At 38.9% G+C, this 12,447-nt stretch overlaps 1 protein-coding gene across 4 annotated transcripts in view; it reads right to left on the reverse strand.

Annotated features, from left to right (window-relative positions):
• ARHGAP18 (Rho GTPase activating protein 18) overlaps positions 1 to 12,447 on the reverse strand; it is a 193,096-nt gene that overhangs the window by 23,284 nt on the left and 157,365 nt on the right. For all 4 annotated transcript variants that reach the window (XM_043456967.1, XM_043456966.1, XM_043456968.1 and 1 more), the window contains 3 exons: positions 8,302 to 8,379; positions 4,121 to 4,280; positions 1,706 to 1,788 (listed from right to left, as the gene is read on the reverse strand). In XM_043456967.1, coding sequence (XP_043312902.1) covers positions 1,706 to 1,788; positions 4,121 to 4,280; positions 8,302 to 8,379 — 321 coding nt within the window. The remainder of the gene's footprint in view (positions 1 to 1,705; positions 1,789 to 4,120; positions 4,281 to 8,301; positions 8,380 to 12,447) is intronic.

Genomic DNA, 12,447 nt, shown 5'->3' on the forward strand with positions numbered 1-12,447 from the left:
TATCCTAAAAGTAAAACTAAACCTTAAAAAAAAAAATACACTCTTAAACAGATTTTGTCTTAAAAGAATGTGTCTGGGGTTTAAAGGCAAAATCCAAGAATGAGTTCTGGGCCAACCTTGCCCGATAGTAACCATATTGGAATAAGTGTTTCCTCCACTACTAGTTGAACTCTTTTGAAAGTAGGCATATTTTAAGTAACTCATGTGTCTTTCGATTTCCATTTTATATTGGCCACTCACAGGGCCATCACACAGATAAGCACCTTTATGTGAATCAGAAAAAAGACGGACTAAATTCCTCCTTCTGGGTAGTTGATGTCCTGTGGCAAGGGCATGGCTGACAAGCAGGGAACAGACTGAAAAATCAGTCCCCACTTCGTCCTGGGCCCGATGTCCCTGTTTCAGCCACAGTCTACCCACCCATACACAGCAGCCCCCACACGTGGTGCTTCAAAACACCCCCTTCCTGGAGCTGGCCTCTGTCTCCAAAACCAAACCAAACCTAACCTAACCGGCCTTCTCAGCTACTCACAGAGTTAATCAGTGAAGTGGAAGATTATTTTCTGACTTAGTAAAGGGAACAACTCATTGGAAGTTCTCTTGCAGAGATGTAATGTTTTATTCCAGTAATCCTCATCAACTGCTTCAGCCAGAAAAGTTAAGTATTGACATTTATTCCAAGGGCATGGAATTTGCTCACCTGGTTTCAGTTCAAGGAGTCTTAATGAGGTACAGAAAAACATTTCCAAGGTTTACCAACTGGTGGTTTTGTTTTCTCAACAGGAAATTTTTTGACATGATTCTTTTTCATTTTAAATATAAGGAACTATAGGGGCAAATGGGCAAAGCTTGCACCCTTACTTGTATAAAAAACTTTTTTAAGGTAACAGTAAAACATAAGGTAGATATGCTTTCTAAATTACATTAAAAACTTTTTTTCTAAGAGTTTATAATTAAACCTTTTCTAACTACTCTAAAATTTTTTTGCCATTAAGGAAAACTAATCAATGTAGAACAATCCACTGATTATTATGAAAGGCTCTGATGATACATATTAAAGGGTATTTAATCATATGCCTCTCAGACCAAATCACTGTGAAATGATGATACAGATTAGAAACTCAGGGTAAGCCCTTAGAGAAATGACTAGAATTTGAGTTGGTTTATCTTTTGGCTAATCAAACATTTCAAGTTCATCATTAAGACTTATTTCAAACTCTACTGCTTGGAACTACAAACACATGTAACATCTTTAGGCAGTAATGGGCTATATTTGGTGAGCTTTAGAAGTTCCTTTTTAAACATTCAATTTTTACCTTACTAGTACATGCTCACTAAATAAAACTGGAAAAAACAGGAATAATAGAAAGAAGAAAAAAATAAAATACTTTCATGTTTTTATTAACAAATGAACCTCAATCACCAGTAGAAGATATGTTATAGTTGAAAAAAAGACAAAAAAAAAAAAAACCCAACTGAATGATACTATTAACATGACTAACCTGGGTAATAAATTAATTAATTTAAAATAAATTAAATAAAAATTAATTAAGTTAAAGACTTTCATCATCTCTCCTTAAAAATAGGTCTTCACTTTATAGACAACTACTAACATTTCCACAATAACATTATTTTGTTTTGCCACAAATAATGAAAAATGACTCTTAGTTCTGAGGGATATTTAGGGTAAATGAAACCAGCTGACCTTGAGTGTGTCTCTGTTTGCATCGGGCAGGAGAATGACAAGAAGGTTCAAAGCCTGTAGTTGTTGCTTCCTGGTTGGAAGATCTGCAGACAGATTAAATACATCTGAATTGTTGTCTTTACCAAATACTTCTCTTTACTTTCTTTTTCTGTTTTGCAAGAAAAAAGTTATTTGGCATAAACGTCACTGTGAAATGTGAGACACAGTGAGTGAGCAGTAAGCCTTGTTGAGAGTGTGGGGGGACCAGGAGAAACAGCTGGTAAAGCAGAGCTTCCTCTCTCGGAATGCTCACTTCCAACTGTGAGCGTGTGACGGCGGCCTTGTGTTTGCAGACACACAACAGTACTTTGGAAATAATTTTAACTTCCGCATGATAGTTACTCAATGAAAAGGCAGAGGAGATTGGACCTTTTATAATACAGTGTCAGAGCGCACCTATAACAGTGAAGCTTCTCATGGTGAGTGAACAAATTATGTGGTGTACATGGTTAAAAGCCTATTAATTCCAACAGGAATGTGTAAAACAGCCTGGAACACAATAAGTGTTTGATAAATATTTGTGGAATGAATAAGAAAACCAATCAGCAATGAGAGAGTTGAAGAGATACATTATTATTATTGATATTTCCAATTTTCAGTACCCCCATCCCAGTAAGTAATACTTGTGGATATCTGGAATCAGATAAATTTGGTCCTTTAATCCATATATAAGGGCTATATATTCAAAATAGCACAACTTAACCATTAAAAAAATATTTTAAATGACAATTTCAGTCATATTTCCCTAAAAATTCTGAATAAATGTTATGATATGGGATAAGCCATGGGAAACATCTCAATATGACATGCTTTAAGAATAGCTTGGAACATAATGGAATAATATTCAGTCATTAAAAAAAATCTGGCCATTTTCAACAACATGGATGAACCTTGAGTGCATTATGCTAAGTGAAATAAGATGGAGAAAGACAAATATCTTATGATCTCACTTATATATTGAATCTAAAACAAAAACAAAATAGCTCATATACAGAGAACAGATTGGTGAAACAATCTGGACCACCATAGGTATCGGGGTCAGGCGGGGAAATGGCTAAAGGCAGACAAAAGGTACAAACTTCCAATTACAAAATAAGTGAGTCTCAGGGAAATAATGTAAGCGTAGCAACTATGGCTTTCCAGGTGGCTCAGTGGTAAAGAATTCACCTGCCAATGCAGGAGCCGCAAGAGACACAGGTCTGTTCCCTGGGTCAGGCAGAGCCCCTGGAGGAGGGCATGGCAATCCTCTCCTTGTATTCTTGCCTGCAGAATCCCTTGGACAGAGGGGTCTGGAGGACCACAGTCCATAGCATAGCAAAGAGTAAGACACACTGAGAGACTATGCATCAGACTATGCGTGGCAACTATAGTTAATACTACTATATTTCATAAAGTTACTAAGAGTAGATCTTTAAAGTTCTCATTACAAGAAAACATGTTTCTACAATTATGAATGGTTACAGATGTTAAGTAGACATTATGATGATCACTTTGCAATGCATGCAAATAACAAATATTGTACATGTGAAACTACTATAATATTATATGTCAATATACTTCAATTAAAAAAAAAGAATAGCCTGGAACAGGTCTGGTCGACACTGCAGCTCAGCGTAATCATCACTAGTGCTTCTCTTTCACTCTTAAAAGTGCCCCAATCTGGAACTTAAAGTATGGCTTGGTCACTAAAATGTGGTGACAGCATTTTTCCTTTTTGGATGGTCTTTATGACTAAAAGGGATAATTATGCCAGTGCATGAACCTCATCAGGTCTCTCTGTTCACTGGAAAGGAATTGAGAACTATTCAAGACATTAATTTGGAGCCTGCCCAAGACCACAAAATGGAAAGACATAAGAAATCTGCTGCCCCCCGACCAATGAAGCAGTCAAATGATTTGTTCCATGTTTCTGCATGACAATTTCAGAAGTTAATTTTTCAGGAAATAATCACAGACTCTGTCACATCTCCTTGTGCTTTTATGATAACTGTTAATCCACAGCTTCTCCAGTAAGTGTTGCTTTTAACACTTGGCAAGAAAAATGTATCAGAGGGCTTACGTGATTCATTCTATTAAAAAAGAAGTATGACGTTTCCAGCTTTTAATATGAAAATACGTACACTGTATTGCTTAAAGGGCATGCAATTAGTCCGTACCTGAAAAGATACGGATACATCTGCTATCTATTTACTCTTAGATGTATATTTATAAAGGAAAAGAAAACATCGAGTGGCATTTTATTACTCACACCAAATGAGTCAGTGTGTCTACCCAAATACATCTGGTTATGTTCTTCACAAAAAGCAAAATGCCATTAAAGCAATTAATATGGATGGCGCTGACACAGGGATTGCTTCAAAGAGGGGTGGCACTTACTCTGGACAGCCTGGAAAGCTTTGAGATATTCTACACTGAGCAGCGGCTGGGGCAGCTCCCGGATGAAGAGCTTCAGCAGGCTGGCGGCATCATGCTGCTTGACACTTTCCCAATTAAAAGTCCCTTCATAGAACTTAGCTTCTAGTTCTTGGCAAAGATTCTGAAAGGCAGAAGAGAGAAGGGGGGCGGGGGGGAATAGCTACCAGTAAGTTGATTTTTTTTTCCCTTGCTGAGACTGATATACTTCCCACTTCAGAAGAGGTTCTACCCTTTTGTGGCTTTTTATTATTTGCTTTTTAAATACTTATCTATTAATTTGGCTGCATGAGGTCTTTCGTTGCGGTGTGCAGGCTCTCTAGTTGTGGCTGGCAAGCTTAGTTGCCCACGACATGGGGGATCTTAGTTCCCCAACCTGTGTCCTCTGCACTGCAAGGCTGGTTCTTAACGACCAGGCCACCAGGGAAGTCCCAAGATGTTACTTTTTTGAAAAGACATCTGAAACCACTGAAAGCCAACACTTCTCTATTACTCAGAAAAATATTCCTTCTCCTACCCCAAGTATAATTCATCAATGAAAATGATACCTAAGGTCTAGAATTTCAAAACTTAACACATTTTCCAGGATAGGCAACAAACATTAAGCAGTAGAGGCTGAAATAAGAGAACAGTCAAAACAGACTTTACACTTGGGGGCTTTACTTAGATACTATAGTTTTTCACCAACTTTTAAAAATTTATTTAAAGAAAAAGTCTGTGCTTTATTTAGAAGTACATTATATAACAAAATACTTAATCAATCCATCTATGGACCTAAAGCAAAAGGCCACCTCTGATTAGTCACCTCTGGGAAATGGAAAACCAAATTCCATAGCGAATGAGGTACGAAAATATACCCCATCCTAAACATGTACGCTGTCAGTGACCCAGCCATCCTGCTGCCAGCTGCAAAAAACAGCTGGAGTCCTTGTGGAATTAGAAGTACCTAATTCATTTACCTCAAGGACTCCACAAAATCTGCCAGACAAATTATTAATAATAAATCAATTTTGTTTCATAATTACTATTTTCTATATGCTTTTTCACTGTGGCATAAATCCTATTATGTTAGAAACCCTTCCAAGTTTCTGTCACTCCCCTCTAATATTTGAAACTGTTCTCCCAAGAAACGTTCTTTGTTTTTCCTGTAAGGTGAATTTATTACACTTTCTCTTCCCAACACAATTCCATCCTCTACCCTAATTATTTTTTATAATTGGTGAAATACACAAAGGTAAACCTAGAAATGGGGGGAGAGGAAGGTGGAAGGAGAGAGGGATGAAAGAAGGGAGGGGGGAAGGAGGTGAGGAGGAAGGGAGGGAAGGAAAGGCCTGCGGAAGAGGGAGAAATGGGGCGAGAGAACGAAGAAGAGGGAAAGGAGAGGAAAGAGAAGAGGAGGAGAAGAAGACGGAGGGGGAGGGAGAGTCCAAGAAATTTGGTGGGGAAGGGAGAAGAATGACAACTCTAAATTTTGCAAGTCATCTTTACATTATGCACAAAACAGAGAACAGCTGCTATATCATTCAGTCTGTGATAACAGGCTGTGTTGAGCCAGTTGAATCTACTTTATTGACCTTCTAAGAAGTTACATATAGTTGAATTCACGCCTCTGCCAGAAATCTGGTCAAAATGTGAAATCCACATTACATCCATCCTTGTGTACTAAAGTAAACATGTTTATGACTCTGCTGAGCTGGCCATCACATTCTGCTAATGCGGGACATGAACAATGACCTGGGAACCCGTGTTCTTGCTAAGATGGGTAGAATGGAGTCGTGTAGCTGGCTTCTGTAGGACTCTTCCTCTGTTAGAGAATGTATTTCTCCATAGGACTCATCTCCCAATCACATACACTGTCCCTGATTGACTGGTGGTGAAACCACCACAGGTGTCAGCAAATGAAGTGAGACAGTGGACATGTATCAAAATTACAAGAGCACCTGAACAGTTTTGGGGACCTCTGTGCATCAGACATCAGACGCAGGGGGTGTAAGTTGAATGACATTTGTGAGCAGGGTATATATCAGTTCAGTTCAGTTGCTCAGTCGTGTCTGACTCTTCGGGACCCCATGAACCGCAGCATGCCAGGCCTCCCTGTCCATCACCAACTCCCGGAGTCTACCCAAATCCATGTCCATTGAGTTGGTGATGCCATCCAGCTATCTCATCCTCTGTCATCCCCTTCTCCTGCCTTCAATCTTTCCCAGCATCAGGGTCTTTTCCAATGAGTCAGCTCTTCGCATCAGGTGGCCAAAATATTGAAGTTTCAGCTTCAGCATCAGTCCTTCCAACGAACACCCAGGACTGATCACCTTTAGGATGGACTGTTTGGATCTCCTTGCAGTTCAAGGGACTCTCAAGGAGTCTTCTCCAACACCACAGTTCAAAAGCATCAATTTTTCGGCACTCAGCTTTCTTTATACTCCAACTCTCACATCCATACATGACCACTGGAAAAACCATAGCCTTGACTAGACGGACCTTTGTTGGCAAAGTAATGTCTCTGCTTGTTAATATGCTGTCTAGGTTGGTCATAACTTTTCTTCCAAGGAATAAGCATCTTTTAATTTCATGGCTGCAGTCATCATTGGCAGTGATTTTGGAGCCCCCCAAAATAAAGTTGACATTGTTTCCACTGTTTCCCCATCTATATGTCATGAAGTGATGGGACCAGCGGCCAAGATCTTAGTTTTCTGAATGCTGAGCTTTAAGCCAACTTTTTCACTCTCCTCTTTCACTTTCATCAAGAGGCTCTTTAGTTCTTCTTCTTCACTTTCTGCCATAAGGGTGGTGTCATCTGCATATCTGAGGATATTGATATTTCTCCTGGCAATCTTGATTCCAGATTGTGCTTCATCCAGCCCAGCATTTCTCATGATTTATCAGGTTGCTCAAATCCAATTAAACTGAGATCACAATGTGGTAAGAGCCACATAAGCCAAAACTAGTGCTTTAAACTGAAGAAGCTTATCAAAATCAGCAAGTGATGCAAACGGTGGAATCTTTGCACACATCTGGCACTGTCACGGCCAGAGTGTACACCCACCAAGAGTCATTTCTTCCTGATCTAGCTCAAAAGAGCTCATACAGAATACATCTTTCGGAGATGAACAGGGAATATCTCTTCCCTTTATCCTATTTTTTCTTGGATTTACAAATTCAGGAAGACAAAATATTGGATGTGGTCAGTGACTTGTGTTATCTTTTTAGAGCCAGAGCTGAATTTGGAGGATAAGGGTTAAGGAGGTTGATAAAGACTGATAACCAAAAAATTCCCCAGATAAGTTTTCCAGATAGAGCTACAATTCCAAGTACGAAGTCCCCATAAAATGCAAATCACTGGAGAGGCACATTCCATCTACATCATCCGCAGGGTAATTCTACTTAGACCAAGCATTCATTGGATACTGGATTCCCCAGAGCAGGAGTCAGGAACAGAGAAAGGAGGAGGACACACAGTATCCTAGGAAAGTGGGAAGGAAATATCATCTTGAGAAAAAAGCAAGAAGGGGAGTGAGAAAGGGGGTTCCAACTGGAAAGCCTGGGAATCCCCCTGACTCTTTCACAAGCTGGACTCAGGCTACCCTTGGATCCAGTGAGCCAAGGAACTGGGACAGCCAGGAGGGGTTAAGACAATCTCATTTTGCCAGCTCGCTAAGACTGATCATGTACAGAGACTAATGTCAAGTCCCCGACTCTGTCTACCTGGTGGAGTTTACCATCCTGCCCTTTAAAAAAGAAAAGGAAATAAATCTCACGCTGTTACTCATGCAGACCGTCAGCAGTCCCCTCTTAGTGTTTTGACCCATCATGTTCTCTTTCCATCAGCAGGACAGAGCTGCTCTTATCTTCTGCTTGTTTACTTTTGTCCCTATTTTATATCTGCACAGTCGGAGAGTAAAATCATTTGCCTCTTTATTTATCACAGTATTGTTACTGGTAATAGGGTGATTTTGGGGAAAAAAGTCAAAATTTACAATCAGAAGAGACTGTAGAAAAGCTAATATAAACTGTATGTTAGGATGTTTTTGTGTTTTTTCATTCTTCTAAAATGGGAAGAAAGAGTGGGGAGGACAACTGAGCTTTGCCGATGCAAAAAGTTTAATTAAACAAAGTTATTTCCATGAGTAGAACCAAAAAATCACCTTGATCCGAACAGCAGCTCCAGGGATTCTTAAGAGACCTTCGGTTTCCAAACCTCCCTCTTCAATGCGAGAAATCAGCTGTGTATAAACAGAAGGACATTCTGATTTTGGCATTCTTAACAGGTACAGTCTCAAATTTAACATCTCCTTCATACATAAATAAATAAAAACTGAATACAGTGACATGTTAACTGGATTTCACTAAGTTTTGAATGCTATGGCACAATCACTACTCATCTTTAAGCCAATATATCCCCAAACTTTAGTTGTAATTTGGAAAAAGTTGGGTCCTTTGGAACAAAAGTATATAACTTCACACAACACCTGCAATATCCTAGATAGAGACTGACCCATGTTCACGGTTTCAAAGTAACTAAGACAATCCATTTCTTCTGCTTTTTCAGAAACATACATTCTGCAATCAAATACATCTTATGAAATTACAGTATTTGCATATGTACACCTCCTTTTCAGTTTGTTCAAAGAAAAATTTGTCTATGAGATGAAGGAAAAAAAACTGCTTGCAAATATTCATTTTTAGGCTTTAAGGTTTTGGTGGTAAACTTAAAAAAACAGTTCTGGTACGGGTCTATATCATACCTGATGAATACACACAGATCTCTAAGTTTCTTTTTTGTTTGTTTTAATAAGGCAGAAAGCCACAAGAAGAAGAAAATGGAGAAATTTCAATGACATAACACTGGAAGCTAGGAAGTGGTTAGTTTCTTAGCAGAGACTTTCAGTTGGAATATGCATTCCCTGGGCAGTACACAAAAGCTTTTCAGGGGGTACTTGACTATTTCAGCTTCCCTTGTGGCTCAGCTGGTAAAGAATCTGCCTGCAATGTGGGAGACCTGGATTCAATCCCTGGGTTGGGAAGATACCCTGGAGAAGGAAAAGGCTACCCACTCCAGTATTCTGGCCTGGAGAATTCCATGGACTGGCCGCAAAGAGTCAGACACAACTGAGCAACTTTCACTTGACTATTTTAAGGGCTTCCCTGGTGGCTCAGATGGTAAAAAATCCAACTGCAATGTGGGAGACCTGGGTTTGATCCCTGGATTGGGAAGATCCCCTGGAAAAGGGAATGGCTACCCACTCCAGTATTCTTGCCTGGAAAATTCCATGGACCAAGAAGCCTGGCGGACTACAGTCCATGGGGCTGCGTGATTGAGCGACTTTCACTTTTCACTGACTATTTTAAAGAAATAGTGAAAAGTGAAAGTAGCATCATATAGGCTTTCCTTACCATCCATTCCCCTCCTTTCACAATAGCCTTCTTCTAAAAGACAAACCTACTTTCCTCTCAGCCCCAAACTTACTATAATACCCTCTGCATACCCTGAGGCACAACATCTTCCAGAGTGTCCAAACAGTATAAAATTTTAATTTTTTTTCCCAGAGAAATCTCCTTAATGATTTACCAAGGCTTTATAAATAACATAAAGCTTACTATTTTCCCCATGCTTATAAAAATGTCTATTAGGAGCAAAGCATGGCATCATGAGTGAAGTCTTTGACCTTTATCTAGATGTCCCGAAATAAAATTTATTGTAGCACATAGATACTGGAAGAGGAGACAATTGTTCCTCCATGACCCCACCTCTTAGATCCCTGGATTATGGCCAAAGTCTGTACTAATTCTGAGTTTGTCAGGTAAGAACAAAGCAAAGAGTAGTCTCCCAAGTATTTATTAGTGACTGAAAACAGAAGGGCTGAATTTCAAAAATTCAACTGGAATGATTTTCAAGACAGTTTTCAAGTTACACTGGATAAAAACTCATGGGAAAAAAATATTTAAATGAATTATTTTAGATTAGATGAACATTATCCAATAAAGTATTTAAAACTAAATATATCAAATAATACCCATGCAACATTTATTCAACATACAAGCAATTTGCTGTATTTCATCTTATAAAATGTTTAAAATATTCTATTAACAAAAAATAAAATTGCATGCCAGTAGCTGGATCAAATTAGTTTTTAGCAATAAGACAAATTTTGCTTTTATTAAATACACAGGCAAAACTGATGATTTCTAAATAACTGAATGAGAATAATTTTTACATTTTTATATTTTAATGCTTTTTATTATTCTCTAATGCTGAATACTAGCATTCAACAGAGAACGTATATATACACTTGTCATTTTTCTCATTATTTCTCACTTTGAAAATAACATATTTTAGCTACATTCTATTGTCATTGTTAAAATACAAATAATACTTTATTATGAAAATATGATTTACTAATTTGCCAGAATTTTGCCAGAGATAAAAGTTCAGAATATTTCTATTTCTCCAGTGCTTTTGGGAATAGGGTTTAAACAGTGTGTTTCTAAGGTGTGCGGTGGGGGGAGGGGGTGGAGTGGTATGAGGAACCAGATACAACTTATAGATATTAGATAAGCTTTGTTAAAGCCTCTTTGAGTATATTTCTCAATAACTGAGAAAATATAATCTGTTAAGACCGATAATAAAAATTTTTGCAAATCAGTGGTTTTCAATTATTTCCTTTCAATAAAATTAAGGGAATACCTAACTGCATTGTCAGCTGATAAAATAAAAAAATACTTTTTGGGATAGATCACAGTGATTTTTTTTGCTTATCATTCAGAGGGGATACAAATAGATGAGTGTTATCTAATAGAAAGCTCTGTATATACTCTTTTATTTTTTATATGAACCCAAAATCTTTAAGGCTCTTATCCAAAGACTTCAAACTGGTGGGTAGTCTGAGTCTCTGAAAAGTCTGAAGAGACCAACACTGTAAACTAACTAAATACGAAAACAATGTCAAGAGAAAATGATAGGGGGCTGGATGCAATCCTGAGCCTGACCAGCAGGCAACACTGACTTCCATTGGGACCAACGCCTGCTCTCCGCTGATGAGATAGTGAATCTGATGTGTCAACTGGGCTGGGCTATAGTACCCAGCTATGTCGTCAAACACCAGTCTAGGTATTGCTGTGAAGGTGTTTTTTAGATGCGATGAACGTTTCACCTGTAGACTCTGAGGAAAGCACTGCTTTCCGTACAGTGGGTGGGCCTCATCCAGTCAGCTGAAGGCTGAATCCAGACTGAGGTTCCCCAAAGCAGCATAACTCTGCCTCAGGACGGCAGCACCGAAACCCCACGGGAGCTTCCGCCTGCAGAGTTTGGACTCGACCCTGAAATGTTAACCCTCGCCTGTGTTTCCAGCTTGCTGTACATAATTCAGACTTGACAGGCCCCACAATTGCAGAAGCTAATTCTTTAACATATAATAAATCTCTCTCTCCCCCTGCCCCTGGCCCCAAAAGAGAGACAGATGCTCAATAAATATTACTGAATAAGAGAATGAAGGAAAGCACGTGTGTGTGTGCATGTGGTTGCATGTGTCTCTTTCTCTCTCCCCCTCCCCAACACACACTCATTCCTTCATTCACTTAATAATATTTATTGAGCATCTCTCTCCAAGAGAGAGAGAGAGAAAGAGAACTCTCCTACTGGTGCTGTTTCCCTGAATAGCCCCAATACACTGGGAAAGGGTTCTACTGAGATCCATGCCTTGTCCATCTGCATAAGTAACTCGCACCATTTACTGCCATTAAAACAACTTGAATCTATGGTCTCCATTTATAAGCATCTCTCTGGTTATCACAGACATCATGAACAGCTATCCGCAAAGACACAGGTTCTGCAGGCAATGACTAGAGGAACCTGGTGAGTAGAACAAGCTGTCTACAACAAAGTCCAGCAGGAGAAACACTGAGACACAGGTTTGGATGTAATGGTGAGACTATGAGGAATGAAGAAATCAGAGCTTAGTATTAATAGGCAAGATAGTAAATGACTGGCTTAGAATAATGGAAGAATTGGTGCCAAGTAGATTAAGCTTAAGTATTAAATGGCTTTGTTGAGCCACAACAACTGAGAACATTACTACTGCCATTTTTGCTACCCATGAATTTTCAGAAGCTGAGATGCCTGAGCTGTTGCAAAATCTGCATCTTGGGTAGCCCACAACTGATGCGACTAGCCTTCCTCAGGGGTATTCCCTGTCTTTTAATCAATGTAATCTGTTTCTGAACAATGATGGCTCAGAGGTTAGACTGAAATTTTTATATTGTCATAGATAATCTCCTTATGAATAATTGAGTGT

Source organism: Cervus canadensis, chromosome 33 (assembly GCF_019320065.1).
Source record: "Cervus canadensis isolate Bull #8, Minnesota chromosome 33, ASM1932006v1, whole genome shotgun sequence".
In the NCBI taxonomy this organism is placed as follows: Eukaryota; Metazoa; Chordata; class Mammalia; order Artiodactyla; family Cervidae; genus Cervus; species Cervus canadensis.